The sequence below is a fragment of the Grampus griseus genome (assembly GCF_964374135.1).
Source record: "Grampus griseus genome assembly, chromosome: 1".
NCBI classification, from domain to species: domain Eukaryota; kingdom Metazoa; phylum Chordata; class Mammalia; order Artiodactyla; family Delphinidae; genus Grampus; species Grampus griseus.
The window spans coordinates 31157694-31177245 of record NC_139017.1 but is presented as its reverse complement, the minus strand read 5'-3'; the positions used below and the strand labels follow the sequence as shown (position 1 = coordinate 31177245).

At 37.1% G+C, this 19552-nt stretch overlaps 1 protein-coding gene across 1 annotated transcript in view; it reads right to left on the bottom strand.

Moving 5' to 3' along the window:
- Window positions 1-19552, bottom strand: part of RALGPS2 (Ral GEF with PH domain and SH3 binding motif 2) — a 163136-nt gene that overhangs the window by 104021 nt on the left and 39563 nt on the right. The window contains exons 2-4 of the mRNA XM_082655989.1: window positions 19151-19295; window positions 13880-13984; window positions 12761-12811 (exon numbers count right to left, since the gene is read on the bottom strand). Coding sequence (XP_082512115.1) covers window positions 12761-12811; window positions 13880-13984; window positions 19151-19207 — 213 coding nt within the window. The 5' untranslated portion in view covers window positions 19208-19295. The remainder of the gene's footprint in view (window positions 1-12760; window positions 12812-13879; window positions 13985-19150; window positions 19296-19552) is intronic.

Sequence of the window (19552 nt, the reverse complement as noted above, 5' to 3'; positions counted from 1 at the left end):
GACATATTATCTTAAAAACATATAAATTTCTCCAAATAAGAAACACAAAGAGGCTTGGATGGGCGTGGGGCTCAAGGGTGGAGGCTGGAAGGGTGGGAGCAACAGGATAGTGCTATATTTTGTTCTCCTATGGAAATATATGGCTTCTTAAACATGATATATGCATATCTCCAATAAAATTTTAAAATAAAATAGAAACAAAAAAGAATGAATTGATTCAAGGGAAGACTGAGGAAATAGTTGTGATGATATTATAATACTTCAAGAAAAAGGTAATGTTCCTTGAGTAGGGTAGTGTCAGTGGATATTGAAAAAAACTGGTAAAATATTCAAGATATTTTGGAGGTAGGCAGGACTTGGTCAAAAACTGGATCCACACAGTGTAAAGCTAAGAATGACGTATCCAGAAGTACTACAATTCCCAAGTTTCTGGCTTGAGCAATTGAGACAGGGAATACTGAAGAAAGTGATGAAAATTATCACTTTAACACAATAGATAAACAGTAAATGCTCTGAAGATATGAATTACTTTTTTTAAACCTAAAATTAAATTGCAACTTTCAAATTCGAAATTACTAACGGAAAAAAAAAAATGACAGAAGCAACTCTACAGTGAAAGAAATTTTTGGTACTTGATACTCAGCCTAGATACATGCTCATTGCACATTATCTCCCTGTAGAGACAGAAAATATTTAGTGGTAGATATTAACATAAAATGACATATAATAACTATATTAAAAACATCAAACTTCTAGAAGACATGTTTGTTCTTTCTAAAAATCACAGCCTATTTATACAACCATATAAAGATGTCACAGTTTAGGACAAAATTCCTAGATTTAAATCCATCAACTCTGAATTTGTTTTTTAACCAGTTAATATAATTTCCATATTTATATTAATTCTATAATCAAAGTGTCTCTAACAAATTGCTATTAAACTTATCAAGCCATTTGATAAGCCATTTTCCTATTGTAAGTAAGGTTACACTATAATGAACATTCTTGCACCTTTTCCGACATTTCTGATCATTTCCTAAATATATAGTCCTAGAAGTGAAATCACTAGGTCAAAGAGTAGGAACCTTTCAAGGCCTTGATCCTTGTCAAACTGCCCTTCTGAAATACTGAATCATTTATACTAGCACTGCTGAGTGTTAGTTCACAAGAGTCATATCAAAACTAGGTATATTTAATTCCCTTTCTATATATTATACTTTAATTTCCCCAACTGTAAGAGGAATTATGGTCGCTAAATGTATTTGTTAAATAGAAAATGGGGGTTAGGGGGCCGTAAATCACCTATAAACCCACCACCCGAATAAACCTATGTAAACATCTTCCCAATTTTCTTTATGTGCATATGGGGGCTGGCTTTTGTTTGTTTAAAGTAGCCAATACACCTGTCCTTTTCTGTGTGATCTCATCTGCTGATTTTGTGCTTAAAAAGTCCTTTCTTCCTGAGAACATATGTCTTAACAGCAGCAATAAAAATAATAGTTAAAACTAACATAGAGATCACTATGTGCCAGGCACTGTTCTAAGTGCTTTAGACATATCAACTCATTTGATCCTACCTTTATCATTATAATTTATTATGATAAGAAACACAGACAAAGGTATTAGTGAATTGTGGCCTTATTTTTTACATTAAAATTTTTTTTTAATGCTTTTCTGATTCCTCAACTAAGAAATGCTAAGACATTTTGAAAAATCCATTCAATTTTTGGGACATTTCAACACCATTAGCTTAATGAAAAAATGCTTTTCCCCTTTAATAAAACTCTGTTTGAAGCAGACTGAAAGAAGGCAGGAGTTAAATGAACCTCCAGTCACATTACTTGGGAGCAAACAGGTTAAAATTCCATTGGAGCCCTCCATCCTAAAGAGACTTATAATTAAAAAATAAGAACAAGCAGGTTCTTAAAAACTTAAGATAGTCTCTGCTTCAGAAAACATTTCCCCTTTGAAACAATGTTACACTACTAGCCCATCTAAGACAACAACAAACTAGGGCTATAAAGATAGAGAACAGCATAGTGGCTGCCAGGAGTTAAGGATGGTGGGGAATGAGGGTGGGAGTAGGATGGGTGTGACTGTAAAGGGGTAGCACAAATGAGAAATCTTTTGTGGTGATGGAATAGTTCTGTATCTGGATGGGGGTAGCAATAAGACAAATCTACACAAGTGCTAAAACGTGGTCTTCCCTGGTGGCGCAGTGGTTAAGAATCCGCCTGCCAATGCAGGGAACATGGGTTCAAGCCCTGGTCCGGGAAGATCCCACATGCCGCAGAGCAGCTAAGCCCATGCGCCACAACTACTGAGCCTGCGCTCTAAAGCCTGTGCACCACAACTACTGAGCACACATGCCACAACTACTGAATCCCACGCGCCTAGAGACCGTGCTCCACAACAAGAGAAGCCACTACAATGAGAAGCCCGTGCACCGCAACGAAGAGTAGCCCCCGCTCGCCACTACTAGAGAAAGCCCACACGCAGCAACGAAGACCCGACGCAGCCAAAAATAAATTAAAAAAAAAAAAAAAAGGTAAAACGTCACAGAACTATACAGACACGTCTTGTACAAACATCCATTTCCTGGGTTTGATATTGTGAATCTAAAATGATCCTTGTACTATTTTTTTGCAACTTCCTGTGAAACTGTAATTACCTCAAAATAAAAAGTTTAAAAAACAACGAAAACAAAAACCAAGTTAATGGATTATGAAGTAGGCATTGCACTGGGACTCCAGGAACTCATCCAGTACTTTCTTCTTAAACCTTGACATGCATTTATGGTTAACTGGCCTTAAAGGAATTTTGCCCTGCCCCATCTCAACCTCCCAATAGCCACTAAATATCTCTGTGAGAAAAAAGATGCTTTTCCCTTTGTCTCTGCCTCTTTTTGTCTCAGAACCTAGACTCTTTCTCCAAGTGACACTATACAATCTAAGAAATAAATTCTCCTACCAGATCATCTTGTATTGACAGCTTATCAGCCAGGTCAAGTTATTCTATACTAATCCATTTCCCACGAACACCAAAAAGTTAAAGTAAACTTAGTGACTCAAAAGACGTTTTTTTGGGGGTCTAACTTATGAATAAGACTGATTCAAGTTGAGTACACTGCGTAAATAAGCCTCTGTTTTAGCAAAGGCTAAATGAAACAGAACCGCCTTGATGCCTCTTAAAATTTGTTCAAATGGATTCAACCTTCAATTTTTAAATCAGGCAGTGAAGAGAAATCTTCTAACAGTAACTCACATATACAAAGGCGATTTCTTAATAGTCATTAAAAGTGTATTTGAAAGTATATTCACGGACTGATTTTGAGCCATTAAACAGATTATTTTGGAAGCACGTGGGAAGGCAAACACCACAACTGATGACCACCTACCCTATGAAAGAACTACTGAATTTCTCAGGAGCCACAGCTTCTCTTACGTCTTGTAGGTTTGTTCTGTAAAGTCAAATTCTTGATCTAAATTTCATCTTGTAGGTTCCAACACTTTTAAAAGCACTGCTCTAAGGGTGATGTTGTAGGGATACCTATAGATAGAAGAAGAGAAAAGGCCAATATAGACCAGCATGTAGACAGAGACTGAGGCAAGGAAAGAAAAAGCAATGGAATTTGTAAAAGACTGTGGGGTGTGGGGGCCCTCAGAGTGAGAAGATGACTGCTGCTGAGGCATTCCTAGGCTCCAAAGCTGGAAGCTTTAGCGGGGCATAATACAGCCATTAGCATTCAGCCTGTATGGCTCTTTGGAAAGAAGTCTCAGCCATAGATGGGCGCTCACCCTGAGATGAGGGGCTCACCGCGATTCCTATATTCTTAATGGGTAGAATAAGCCCTGAAACTATATAATTCTAATGGAATATGTTAAATCAAAAACACCACCTCACTTTTCTGTAATGTAATGTACTCACATTCTTTCCTCCCCCAACCTCCCTCCTTCCAATACCTTAAAGCCACCTCTATAGGGAGATCAGAGAGAAAGGCAGAAGCTATCTTCTGCCACTGATACTGTGATATACCTACTCTCCTAGTCAACAGTTATCTTCCCTAGTTCTAATCTAAGCCTGCCCTTACTGTATATAAAGGAAGTTCGCAGTAAGGAACAGCAATAATATGAACTGACAAAACAGCTAGCTTTTTCTAGTCCACAAGAAGAGTCACATGTCTTCTTTGCTTTCTTCAAACCTCCCACTATATTCATGGATTTTTACATTTTAATTCTAATGAAAATGATAATTTTCATTAAAACAAGGATAGAATTATGATATTCCTGATGTTGGAATTTTGGATGTTGCCAAGATTATAGGCTGTTTGCATACAGAAGAAATTTCGCATAGAGAAAGCTCTTTATACATATTGTCAGAAATATCTCAATTGTAAGTTTTTCAGAAATGTTTTAATAAGATTCAGAATGACCTATTATGTACTTTCCCTCATTTAACCAGGATTCTTCCTCAATCTCTAGTGCATCCCAGTTATTCAGGAGGGCCTTATCTATCCTTTGTATTTAATGTGTTTATTGATATAATCTAAATGACTTATTATATTGACCTACCAGAACAAATAATAAAGTGTGGAACTTTCTTCTTTGAATGTAATACACATCACAGGACTTTCAGTCAGAGCCTGTCACTTTATAAACACTTGGGAACCTCATGAGAGAGGTAAACGTTATTCAACGTAATGACTACAGGACAGATTTCAAGCGCAGTTCACCCCCCTTACTTAAGACTGATCAAAATCACCAGAGAATTGCTATTGGAGAGAAAGCCTGATTGCAAGAGAGCTTTGTGTCATAACTCATCCTGTGTTGAATAACGTAATACTCATTCTGAAGAGAAACCCCATCGGCGTAATGAACGTGGCAATGCCTCCAGGAGAAATACAAGCTTTATAGAGCATCAGAGAATTCATAATAGAAAAAAACCCCCAAAATCCTATGAATGTAATAAACATGGAAAAATCTTCAGAATACAGTCATTGCTTCCTCGACATGAAAGAACTCACAATGGAGGGAAGCCCTGTAAATGTGTAAGAGCTTTCTAAAAGAAAAAAACCCTTCACAATCAGAAGAGAAATCATACTGGGGCAACCTATGCATATAAGAAATGTGGGAAAACTTTAACAAGAGCTGAGCTTCAACTAAATACCAGAAAATTCATACTTGAAATTAATGAGTGTTTCCCTTATGGTAAACTTTTGCCCTTACTGAACACTGAAGAATTCATACTAGGGAAGAAAATGGTTCTGAATTGTGGGCAGAGGGGAAAAAAATTCTGCTTCCATAGAATGAGTGTTACTTTATAAAAGTTACATTCTTGGACTGGGTAACAGACTTTTGCAAAAATAACTCCAAACATGATAAACAATGGAAGACGATATGCCTGTAGGCTGTACAGAATAAAGCCTTGGAATGGTCACTCATCAAACGCAAATACTGAACAAGTATTATTCAAGCACTATAGATACATCAGTGAAAAGAGCAGAAAAGTTTCTGCCCTTGTGGAATTTACGTTCTAGTGAGACCCCCAATCTCTAAGAACTTGACTTATGACCACCCCCAACAATTATCACCTCCTTAAGACTTCTGCAGTTTTGGTCAAAGTCCTATTTATTACTGATTGACAGCTACACTTAACTGAAGCTCTTACTCTGAAGTCACGCCCCAAAATTATTCTACTTCCAGGAATTTCTCAAAAGACCTAGAAGGTATTTTATTTTATTTATTTATTTAAATAAAATTTATTTATTTATTTATTTTCGGCTGTGTTCGGTCTTTGTTGCTGCGCGCGGGCTTTCTCTAGTTGCGGTGAGCGGGGGCTACTCCTTGTTGCAGTGCGCAGGCTTCTCACCGCGGTGGCTTCTCTTGTTGTGGAGAACCAGCTCCTGGCGCGTGGGCTTCAGTAGCTGTGGCTCGCGGCTTCAGCAGTCGCGGCATGCAGGCTCTAGAGTGCAGTTGAAGCACACGGGCTCAGTAGTTGAAGTGCACGGGCTTAGTTGCTCTGTGGCATGTGGGATCTGCCCAGGCCAGGGCTTGAACCCGTGTCCCCTGCATTGGCAGGTGGATTCTTTAACCACTGTGCCACCGGGAAGTCCCTAGAAGGTATTTTAAAGGTCAAGTAGTCCAAAATCCCTTATTTCACACATTTAATTTTTTTTTTTTTTTAAGAAAGGCTGAAGATATGGAATAGGTTGTATTACTGGCACAGTCTATAGATGGCAAAGCTGAAACAAAAATGCATCTCTTCTGGCTCATTGCTTTTATGTTTTGCCACTAAAAATTATCTTTTGGGATTCAAAGGGCTTTAAAATTAATTTTAAAGGAAGTGAAATTAAGTAATTAAGCATTTTCTGAGCACCCATTCAGAGAGCTGTGAATGTTGGACACTGATTAAAAAAGAAAAAGAGGCAGCAAAGTACATGGAAATTTACCCCCAAAACTGGTTTAAATTAAAGAACAACAAGAACAAAAAGACAGTGAGCAACTCTGTGGAAGTGAGAGTTGTAAGGACATGTTAACAGAGGGTGAGTGCAGATGATGGAACTACTAACTTTTCTCCTTCCTTGTAATCAGTATAACTTCAGTGCCAGCAACCATATTATTGTGTTTCCTTCCAGTCCCTATCACTAAGAAATGGCTACTTATTAGGAGGAGGGGAGAAGAACGAAAAGACTGGTTTTGTGTGAGAGGGATCACACTATACATAGAAGCTTCCAAATTTGGCCATGCTGCTTGGGCCAAAGGGCAAGTGAAGATTCTTAGGATTTCTGTAGCACTAGCTATGGGAATATCAGGGCGAAGTGTTCAGATGAAGGGGGATCCACCAGTATATACAGATAACAGATTGAGCTGAGACCTGTCTCAGGCCCAGCAACCATGTACAGGCACTAAGGAATGTTCATACTTCTAGAGCCAATGAGCAGCAGCCCTGAAAAAACACTGTGCTCTTTTAATAAACAACCTTCAGAGTTCATAGGGAAGGGGAAGGGGAGAAAAGTTATTTAGGAAGTAAAGTCGACCGGAGATACTGGAGAACAGAGGAAAGAGGATGCAGGGAGAAGGGAAAAGAATGACTCGAAGGTTTCTGACTGGTATTAAAAATGGATAAATGGTACAAATCACTCAGACAGGGGACCTTAAAAACTAAAACCAGAGCAAACATGTAATTATATTCCTACTAAGTAGTTTTTAAAATTACTGGACTTTTCCTTTACCATTAAATTCTTTTCATTGGTGAACATGTTTTTCTATTCTTCTCTACCATAAAACAAAAAACTAAGAAACAGAGTGTCGAAATCTGTTCTTTTGTTTTCCTTCACTCTGAGGTAATTTCAAGTGTGATATAAGGTTGGAGAAAAACCAGACTTAGCATTATGTTTGCTTCAGATCTGCTTACTTCAAGATGTGATTTCGTTGTCCAGTATTTTACTGACGACTAAGACCAGTCCCTATATAATAAAAAATAATTTTTAACATCTCAAAGATAAGGCCAATAGTTTTTAGAGGGAAGTAAAAGGCTTGGAATTTTTCTTTTTTCCCTGAGCAATTTTGAGGTAGACAGTGTAACAGACAGGCAGATAAGCAGCTTCATTCTGAGAAAATCACTGTGCTTCTTATAGCTGCCCCTTTCTTTCTACAAGTCAAGAATAAGTTTAGGGACAAAAGTTTAAACAAATTCTGCTTTATATGAAAGACTTGGGAATACAGAATGCCACAAACTGGTAAGAATGACAGGGACCTACTTAGGGAACAGAATTAATAGGAGTTATATATTTTAATAAGTTTCAAATAACTCAGAAATTGCCTCTATTGTAGAAAACTGAGTGAGACCTGTGTGGTTCAATCACCAATTTGCAAGAAAAACCAATAAACCACATAGTTGGATTCAGAATCTATAATCTTCAAAGCTCAAATTTAGAACACATTTTATTTCAGAAAACGTGAATAAATCATCACCTGAAATAAAGTTACATGTGGATATTCACACATAATAATGAGTTTTGACTGAAACAGTTTTAGTGTAACTTAACTAAAGATCTTTTTAATAGTCTCATTATATATATATAGTTTTTTAAGTTTTATATAAAATTATATATAAAGTAGAATGAACATTGGTATAATGGGCAGAAACATGAAGATAAATTTACTGGGTTCAGTGATAACACTATCTTTTCATATCTGAGGTTAAATTTGGATTTAACAAAAATAATTCATTCTTTAGTAAAGTTAATATTCTAACTACATAATAAGGTAGACACCATTTTATGCTAATAAATGAGACTAATACATTAGATTGGCCACCATCGTGGCTTAAAAAATCTTCTGTTAAAGTTATCAATAGCAAGAGTTTCACATAATAAACAATATCTGTACAAACAACATGGAAAACAATTTGGCAGTATTTAATAAATTTAAGGATGTTAATGTGCTACAACTCAGTAATTAATGCCCTAGAGTATAAACATGGATGCTAGTCAATGATGTTAGACATAAGAAGCTAAAGAAGAAAAAAAACAGGATACCACTTACATAAAAAAATCTGAAACCTGCAAAAGCACATATTGCTAAGGGATACATATACTTACAGAAAATCTGTATCTAAATGCACAGGAATGATACAGATCAATACTGGATAGTGGTTCCTTTGGTGGGAGGAGGGAAGAGAGGTGAATATGGGAGGACGCAGAGTGGCTTCAACAGTACTGCTTAGGCTGAAGGTTGAGATGAGAGGTTCATCTCATTACATATGCCTTGTTGTATGTCTTAAATATCTCAGGATAAATTAGAAAACATTTTTCTGCCAGATGACAAAGTCCTGTTTACGCTGCCAGATTTAATGTAATCTTGATGATTATATGAGATGGATACATCAGAATATTGTGGTGCTACAGCATTTCTTCCAAGGGTTCCTATTTCAATTTTTTAAGACATTCTCTCATTGAACAAACATTTACTAAACACTGTTCATTTTCTCATTCTAAATACTGAGTTCCCAGTACATGCCAGACAGATAAAATAGTGAAAGCAAAATTATCCGACCTAAGTGTCCTCATGTAGCTTAAAACCTAGCAGAAGTGGCAAGCAATGAACAAATAAGCACATGATTAACACCACTTTGCACCTGATCACGCCTTCCTTCTTAAAAATGTCTTTCACTTGGTTCATCGAATTTCACACTAACCTAGGTTTCCTCCTAAATCACCCGCTGCTGCTTCTCAGTTTCTTTTGTTAGCTCCTCCTCAACACTAAATAGGTCCCTTCTTTTCTGCATCTGTGTTCACTCTCTTGGTAATCTCACCTATGCTTTAAATATCCCTACACTGACAACTCCCAAACTTACACTTCCAGTCTGAACTGAAAATATACGCTAGTATATGTTACGTAACTTAACATTCTCTGTGGCTGTCCAACAGGCAGGTAAAACTAAACACGTCCAAAGCTGAACTCAGGGTCTTCCTTCAAAACCCGCTCCTCTGGCCCTTCTCCACAGGCTACACTGCGCAGTCTATCCTATATAAATGGCAGCCCCAGGAGCTATGAACACAATACTAATAATTTTCCATCTCAGAGACTATCAACTACATGTGTCCGGTGTCAGGCCAAAAACCTTGTCATCATCCTTGACGCCTCTTGCACATACAGTGCCTGACAACTTCTCATCACCTCTTCCCTCACACCCTGATGCAAGCCACCTTCATCTCTCACCTGGTCTCCTCGATTCAGTCCTTGGTACCAGCCCCTCCCCACCCCCAGGCTTGCTTCCCCACATACCCTGGTCAGTAGTCAGGAAGAGCTACTTAAAACCCAAGTCAGAAAATGTCACTTGTTTGCTCAAAACCCTCCCCTACCTTCCGATCTTTTTCAGAGGAATGGTTTTCAAGGCACCATGCCATCCAGCCCTCTCTACGTTTCTCACTTTCTACTAGACCCTCGCGCTCACTCACTGCAGCTCACTGGCTTTTGCCCTGGGCTTCACACCTCACACCAGTAATCTTTTCCCTTATGTGAGCATAATAAATGGCTTACAATGGGTAGATGCATAATAAATGTTAGTCTCCTTTAAAAAAAAATGCCTTCCTTGATTTCTTTCTTGTCTCTAAAATACAACACACAGTCATATTATAAAGTCATAAAATAAAAGTATAATGAAAAGTATCCAGGGCCATTGCAGACTTGTATATACTACAACAAACACACTATATTTTGTTCCCGGAAGAACTAAGAACGAAACTTACGGTAGTTAAGTATCAGTACTGTTTTCTCTGCCTGGAACACTCTTCCCCTAAACACCAGTACAGCTTGCTCTCTCACCTCGTTCAGGTCTTTCTCAGACGGCACCTTTTCAGTGAAGCCTTTCTGACCATCCTATCTAAAATCACAGCTCCCACTGCCCTTACGCCACCCTGTCCTTTTCTGGCTGTTCCATGTTTTTCATGACACAGTGCTAGTTCACCTCACTCAAATGTAAGATGCATGAGGGCAGGAATTGTAGTCTCTTCAGTGCTGTAAGCCAGTGCCTGGCACAGAATACACACTCAGTAAATACTTGTTGAACCACAACACATACATGTAAAACTGCAACTGACAAGTCCAGTAAAGAACTAGGAAGTGCTGGGAGAGCCTGTAGGAAGAGAAGAAAGGCTCACCTGAGAAAGTCAAACTTGATCTGAGAACTGAAGGATGAGTAGCAGTTAACTAGGATGTACACAGGCTCAGTGGTGAGAGGGGCTAAAAGGCCACTGTAGCTAGACCAGAAAAAGGTGGAAAAGGTATAAGATAAGGTTGGAGTGGGTAAGAAGAGGCAAAACTCTGAAGAGATTTGTAGATGGTATTAGGATAGTTTGTCTTTACCCTCAGAGTGACAGGAAGCCACTGAAGCATTATAAGCAGAGGAATCCGATGAGCAGATTTACATGTTGAAAGATTACCTTGGTTATTGGGTAGAGAAAGTTTAGAAGGGTCAGGGTGGATGTGGACAGATCAGGTAAGAGGGCACTGCAGTAATTCAGCTGAGTTACAATGGTGTCTTGGATTGGGGTGTTGAGAGTAGAGAGAGAATGGATAAATAAGATACTTAGGTTAAAAAAAAAATCAGTGGGGTTGGTGTTAAATGAGATCAGGAAGTGGGGTCGAGGGAATTTTTAAGGTTCACTTCTATGAAGTTTACAAAGCACTGTTAGATGTCCCAGGGAAATAAAAATTTCCCATTGACTTGAAGTTTATGTCCTTAAGTAATAGTCACTGTCTAGATCTTCAATGTCAAACCCCTCTCCACAAATGACTATCAAGCACAAGCACTTGCAATGTGGCAACTCCACATAAAGATGTGCTGTAATTATACAATATACACTGAATTTCAAAGTCTTAGTACAGAAAAAAGAGAGTACAACATCTCAATAATTTTTATACTGATTACAAGTTGAAATGATAATTATTTTGGATGCAGTAGGTTAAATACAATTATTAAAATTAATTTTACTTGTTTCTTTTTAATTTGTAATGTGGCTACTAGAAAATGTAAAGTTATAGAAATGGTTCACATTATATTTCTACTGGATGGTACTAATGTTGTATGAAACAGAAATATAGTAATTGCAGTTTATTCAAAAGGAAAAAAATAGGGGCTTCCCTAGTGGCGCAGTGGTTGAGAGTCCGCCTGCCGATGCAGGGGACACGCGTTCGTGCCCCGGTCCGGGAAGATCCCACATGCCGTGGAGTGGCTGGGCCCGTGAGCCATGGCCGCTGAGCCTGCGTGTCCGGAGCCTGTGCTCCGCAACGGGAGAGGCCACAACAGTGAGAGGCCCGCGTACCGCAAAAAAAAAAAGGAAAAAAATATGTCTAAGGAGAAGATGGCTGAACTTCAGGGCAAAAAAATGTAATTTTTATAAAGAATTTAGTTTGCTTTGTTTTGTTCGGGGATGTGAGGAAATGAATATTTCAGTTACTATCATTTAAATACAAAAGCCATTTTCTGTTTGTGCCTTATTTATAGACTAGATGGTTTCTCTTCCTCTGTTGCTAAACTAATGGTTCTATTGAGGGTGTCCTCCATGGTAAGGAAGGAAAGTTAGAAAAACACAGAGTTGTGGAAATGACAAAGACTCAGAGATCATTCAGGCCCATCCTTTCATTTTGTTAAGTGACAGACTTGAGATACTCAGACATTAAGTAACTTACCTGAAAAACACAGGACTAATACTGTCTATACTACTGAAGATACAGATGTTTTCTGTAACATCTATGTTATAGTTGACTTGAAAATACTGCAACAAATACACTATATTTTGTTCCCAGAAGAACTAAAAAAATACCTTATGGTACTGAATATGTCGGTATTATCAATGACTTAGTTTTGAGATACAGAATCATATTAATATTCTTACCTGATAAGAGTGGGAAAAGCATCAGTTTTTAGAGTCTGAAAGCCAGTTCCAACACTTAGCTGTGTATCGGGGACAAATGTCATTCTGTTTTCTCATCAGTAAAATAGATACTTCAGTAAAATGATGAAGCCAAATCAACCAAAATGATTCAAACAGTACTATCTATGACTCAACAGTGTATAGCTATGAATGCCACATGAGTTTTTGAGGCTGAGTAATATAGAGAGAAGTTACATCAAAAGCTTTAAACATTTAAAAATTAATATACAGTGTAATTTGTCACTTCTGAAACTTCTTAATTGGGGATACTATAATTCACCATCTTGTATATTTTAAAGGAAAATTCTTAAAACTACTCACATCTGGCTGAATGGCTTTAAATACTGGAACATCCATTAGCGTTATCTGACCCTGATATAAAAAGTAAAAAAATTACAATTTCTTGGCATTCCATAATGTGACATATATTTGCAATTAAACTTATATTCTGTACTAAAACATATTGAGTACTCAAATCTTTACCAGAAATAAATCCCAGTTTTATAAGGGCTTAAGAAAATGAAAATTTAGCCCTTATATCATTAAATATAATTATTTCTGATTATCTCATGCCTATTCATATTGTTTTGTGAGATAAATAAGGTAAAGCTACAAAATAAACAAAACTAATTTTAAAAATTTGAACATGGTCATACATTAAATCCAAATAAAAAAAAAAACCTTGGATCTACTGGTTCATAGAGCAGTGTTGTTGTTGTGACTATTAAATCATATCTACTCAAACAGTAATATAAAATATGACATTAATGAAAAGGTATTCTTCCCAATTTATAAGAAGTAACTGACTCTACACTAGTGGCAACTCATATTGAAGGACTTCACAGGGACCTATCTCAACTGTGGCTATAGATGTAAAACAAAATCTAGCAATATACCAAGGAATAATATGCTATGGCCAAACACAGTTTACTCCTGGAATGCAAGAGTGATGCAATATCAGGAAATCAATATATTCTGCTAACAAGTTAAAGGAAAAAGCACAAATAAATGAACACTTACATCAGTTAAGAATTAAAAGTTTTTCTAGGTATCCTTCATGATACTGCAATAATGCCTTCAACTTTAATTTTTTAATTTAGGAAAAAGTAAAAATTCTTCTTACATATGTCAATAAAGTACAGTTAGCTTGGGGAGGTGGTATTGGTAGGGACAAAAGCAATTACCATGAAGGTAAATACTTACTATTACTTACCAAGTTGATAGTGTAACTTACGAAGCTGCTCTAAAAATATCAATGGATTTTCTTACCTTCTCCTGTTCATTCCTCTGCTTGCTCCATTGTTGTGCTACTCTCCCCATTGATTCCCACATCCAGTTTTTTAAAAAAAATCTCCTCTGTTGGGCCTACAAATTCTAACTGAATAGCACCAATATGTAAATTATGTGCAAAAACTGGAGAACAAGAGGTGGGAGGCTTACCGCATATTCTTCTGGTGTAACCTTAAGGACATCAAATACCACAGCATCAAAGCTTTTCTTCAATTCAGAACCTTTGTCACTCAATGACTCAGAACTGCTACTTTTCTGTTGAATTGGAAAAAAAAATGCAGCCATTTAAAAACTGTCTTTCAGTTAAGTGTCATGGAAACTAGACCGGCCTTAAAACTGAGGAAGCTAAAAGTGAGTTAACAAATGCTGTAGAAAAGTTGGGCAGAACACACTGCTTCCTTGGAAGAGCACTAGGAAAAGGGTCGGGCAACTTGAAATCTAACCTCAACTTTAGGTTTTTAGGTTCTCGAGTAAGTTTTCCTGTCTGTTTCCTCACCCTGACATCCTATCATTTCCAAAAGAAATAAAAGATATTATCAATAACAAGTTCAATGATTTTCAAATGGGGTAAAAGAAGTTAGGGGAGAAGGATATACCCATCTATAATTCTTAAAACTAATTTTTATTAAGAAAAAGACAAATTATTTTCCTAACATAAACCACAGGAAAACATTCAGAACTCCATTAACTAAATAACCCAGTCTAGTTTGTTAAGTGAATGTCTGTCTGTGATAGTACAACTGATACTCTTCTTCTTATTATAGTACAGATTTAAGCATTTTCTGCTTTAATTTTGAATTTGCTGTTGCTATATGCAGAACAAAAGGCGGCTTTTGGCCCTGAAAATCTTATTTCTGTTAAATTTCCACTTCATCTGTACTACAAAATAAAAGTGTTATTTTGCAATCAGTTTTGGCTGAAACCAGAGTATCATCCCTGCAAGAACATTTAGATCACTCTCTGTGAAACGGTGGTAGGATATCAGGCTACAGTCAGTGGCAGAAAAAACGAACCAAAGTTTCGTTTACAGAGGTATAATATTATGTATGTCAACCTATCAGTTATTATACAACAATTTTGAGCACCTGTCATTATGCTTCATTTTTACTTCCCTTGCAGGAGCAACTAAATATCAAAATCATTACAAAGAAGGGATCTGTCATTAATTTTGGAAAATTCTCAACCATTATTACTTCAAATATTTCTTCTGCTCCTTTCTCTTTCTCCTCCTTCTGGCAGCCCTACTACGTACATGCTACACCTTTTGTCATTGCCCCGCAGTTCCTGAATACTGAGTTCCATTTTCCTCATTCTATTTTTTCTTTGCACTTCAGCTTGGGACGATACTATTAACATGTCTTCAGGTTCACTGATTCTTTCCTTAGCTGTCTACTGGTCACCAGTCTACTGGTGAGCCAATCAAAGTCACTCGCCATTTCTGGAACGACGTTTTCGATTTCTAGCATCTCCTTTTGACTCTTAGAGTTTCAATATCCCTGCTTCTACTATCCATCTATTCTTGCATGTTGGTCAGTTTTTTCCATGAGAGCTATTAGCATTATTAATCATGGTTATTTTAATTCCCAGTCCGTTAATTCCAAAATCTTTGCCATATCTGAGTCTGGCTGTGCTGCTTGCTCTGCCTCTTCAGCCTATGTTTTTTTGTTACTTTCAGCATGACTTAAAATTTGCTGAAAGCCAGACATGATTTAGTGGGTAACAGAAACTGAGGCAAATAGGCCTTTAGTGTAAGGGTTTACGTTTATTTGTACAGGAGTTATGCTGCTTACTATTTGTTGTGGTTAGGGGTGCCTTCACTTTCCTCTAGTGTCCCTGTTTTGGTCTCTGGGTTTTTCTAGAAACTCCTCCTTAGATAAGAGTCTGTGCTTTGCAGTTCTTTCAGCTGTGATCCTTTACTATTATACAGGAGCCCTGTTGATGTGGTGGTAAGGTGTGGGAAGAGGAGAAGCGTTCCATTGCCCTACAATCAGGTACTTTAGTGAGCCTGTGCCCTTGGGCTGTGACCTTAGGTGCTTCTCAGTACCCCGGACTCCCCTTAGAAAGTAAGACAGGAAGGCTAGAGGGCCCAGAGTTGGGTATTTCTCTTTCGGCAAGTAGGTTAGGCTCTGGTAAAGCACTCTCCCCTGAGGTCAGGTGGGGAATACAATGTGCTGGGCATATTTTAGGATGATTACTTCCCCCTAGTATATTTCAAAATGGTTACTTTCCCCTCCCTCTGCTGGGAACAGGAGGGATTTTCCTCTGAACCTCACTGTGAGAACTTGGTGGGGCTCCTGGAGGTAAAACTCACAAAAGTGGGGAGGGAGACCTAAAACTGAGCCCCCAGGAGTTCTTAACTCTCAAGCTAGTCCACACACTGCCTCCAGCAGTTTGTCAATTACAGTAAGCTTTCCTACCCTTTCCTGGCTCCACGGAATTCTGCTCTTGGTAAACAGTGATTCTCTGTATTTGCCTCTTTCTCCAGTTTTCAGGGCATCACTGTCAATTTGCTCTGTGACATCAGTTCTCTGATAGAGCTAAGACGAGTTATTGGTTTTCAGTTTGTTCAGCTTTTATCAAGCTGTGAGGACAGGAGTAATGAATTCCAAGCTCTTTACGTGTCTGAGCAGAAGTCCAAAGTCTCATAAATGGATTTCATATATAGTATCTTATTCCATGTGCTTAACTTCTGTAACTAAGACTAGCTTACAGTATGTTGACAATGTTACTTTATATTCCAAGACAAATATAGAAATTTATTCATGTTAAGCATTCAAATAGACATCAGTTAAGCAGTATATACTAATCCAATAACTACCAAATAATAAATACATTGTCAAGTAAATACATTCGTTTTAAACATAATTTGGTAATTTTCTCCAAGTTTCTAACTCATTCAAGACAAGTGAGCAAATCATAATGGCAATCTTATTGCTTATCAAAGTCAGTAATCATTTTCCTCTTTTCCTTCTTACAAGCCATTAGTAGAGGCTTTAAAAATTATGAATGATGTGCTTCTATCTGCTTTCCCACTACCAATAAATAAGCTGGTAACGACAAGAAGCTAAGCAGTACTGAGACATAATGTGCATAGTAGTAATTCTTTATTCACAACAAGACTAAAAAACTACTGACACTTCTAAATGTCTGAAAAAAGTTTGCCACCACTCTACTGACCAGAAGCTTAAACAAAGGTTAAGTCTAGAAGGCAGAGACAGGAGGAGTCAATCACCCATCAAATACCTTAAGTACTTGTGAGGTTTTCACATTTGTGAAGTTTGCATTTTGATATGTTAACACATCCTTATTTTAAGAGAAGGTAGAAAAACATATATTTTTAATTTTATCTTCTTGCCACAGCAGGAGGACAATTTAAAAGGCTGACTCCCCCCCACCCCCACCCCTTACTTCTCATGTACTAAATTATATTACTCTGAGGTCTGATGTAATTCATCCACTTTCAGAAAGGCCAACACAATTTTTTATATGAGTGAAATGATCTATTTTATTTAACAAACAATTGTGTACTGTTTCCTGTAATACTAGCTCATGTTTCAGGATACAGTCATAAATATACTATACATATACACACATACATTTAACATAGTCAAGAAATATGGTCATAAAAATACCATGTAAATATACATATATTACAGACATATTTACAAACATATATAATCCCTGTCTCAAGGAGGAAGAAAAGCTATGTATAAATTTATGGAAAAATTATTAAAAATGGTTTTTTTTAAGTGATAGTTTCAAAAATCAGAAAGCTCCTATCTGTTCAGGGAATCAGGAGAAAACTTCCCTAATTTTTTGAAATAGAAAAGGCTAAGGGTTTATACAAACATCAACAAGATGTAGTATTCTTTCATTAGAATGTAAATTTCACATAAAGAATTATTAGCAGTTAAATCCATTAGAAAGAAAATTTAGGCTCATTTTGATGGAAGTCTTAAATGCAGGGCTGAATGTGTATTTAGTTAATATTTAGTTAGTAGGTAATGAGGAACCATGGACAGTTTGGGAATAAAATAAAGTATAACAGCTATTTTAAGAATATTAAAATTGAATTACAGTCAAATGTACCAAAAATAGCAGGGAACAGAAGTGCAAGATCAAAATAAAAGGCCACTATAACATTCTAGACAAGAAATAATAAATGACCAAACTAAGATGGTACTAGTAGAAATAAGGAGTAAAGGACTAGATCTCAGAGATAAGGTGTGGTGGACAGGCTCTGAGCCGGCTGCCAGGCATCTCTATCTCTTGGTGGTCACCCCGCTGTGTAATCCTCTCCACTTGAGTGTGGGCAGGATGAGATGTCACTAGATGATTACATTACAGAGGATTCTAACTTCTGTTTTGTTAGCGGACTCTCCCTGCTGTGATGTGAAAATGGCTGTGGTGGGCAAGGGGAAGCAGGTTAATGCCAAATCTACAGATCTGAACTCTGATGCTAAGGAAACGGTGATGCTACTAACAAAAGTCAGAGAAAGAGGGTGGCCTATTTTCTTTACAGGTAGTGCAGCAGAATAGAAACAAAGTAACCTGATTTTGTTCATATTGTAAGTAAAAAGTCCATCCATCAGAAATGCTTAATAAAATTCATAAGGGAAGCCAGAGCTAGAGTTAAAAATACAGAAATCATACTCCAATAAAGATGTTAAAAAATACAGAAATCATCTAATAAGAAAAATAATTGAAACTACTGACTTAGAATAGAATATTTTCAATGACAGCAAGGCCTAAGTAATTGGCTTGGGCAAAATGAAGTTATCAAGGAACTCTGAGGTCAAGGCGTTAAAGTGTCATAAACATTTATTCTCATCCTCTATGGTAAGAGTAAAATTAAGGAGAAATATAGAAGCTAAATACAAAAGTTATTAAGGAAAGCAGGCCAAGTACCCTAGATTTACAGACAAAGCAAAAAAAAAAGGGGGGGGGGTAGGTGAGCACCTAGTTCAGTCTTTATCTCCATCTTTAACACTCTGAGCTACATCACCGGAGTAGCTTTCAACATTCCAGCCTAATAGGTCTTTGATCTCCTTCAACAGGCTTGGAATCAAGGGATCTGACAGTGTCAATATTATGTCATTCTTTGCCCTATTTGTACTGTTGCCCTCAAGGTTCATAAAATGTAAAAACACTTTGAAAAGAAATTCTATGCATTCTTTAAAACTAAACCCAAGAAAGGGTTTTAAGTAATCATGATTTGTCAAGTATATGAAGTAGGTAGGGATGAACTCCTAAAACATACAATGAACACATGGATGGTACAATGAAAATAGTTTTTTGAAAACTGAAAAGTCCGTAACGCTTTTTCTCAAGCTCTGATTTACATCTGTGACCAATCATAATGCTTAAAAAATCAGAATGCCAGGTAAGAAATTTTACAACTAAACTTTTTAAATGTCTTACCTCAGAAGCAGTAGCAGCAATATTAACACTGCTTGCCTGCCCGTTCATTAGGTCCATGCTTCCCACAACATCAGTCCCTGACGCTAGTTAACAGCAACAGAAGACTGATTGCTTCACGTCCAAGGCCACAAATACATTATTATTCCTGTAAAAAATAAATAGAAAACTTTAACTGTGTGTCTTATTGGAAGTTTAAGAAAAGAAACCCATGCCTGTCACCATGCCAAGAAATAAAATACTTCAAATTTACTAAACTTTATTTTTCACTTCAGTTAAATCACTAAATCTGGTTTGAGGACAATCCTATTATGCTATTTTCAAATGATCAGAAACACCAAATGGCCAGTGGTCAACACATGTTGCTGTTATATTCTTTATCAGCAAAGCAAAGGTATAATTTTT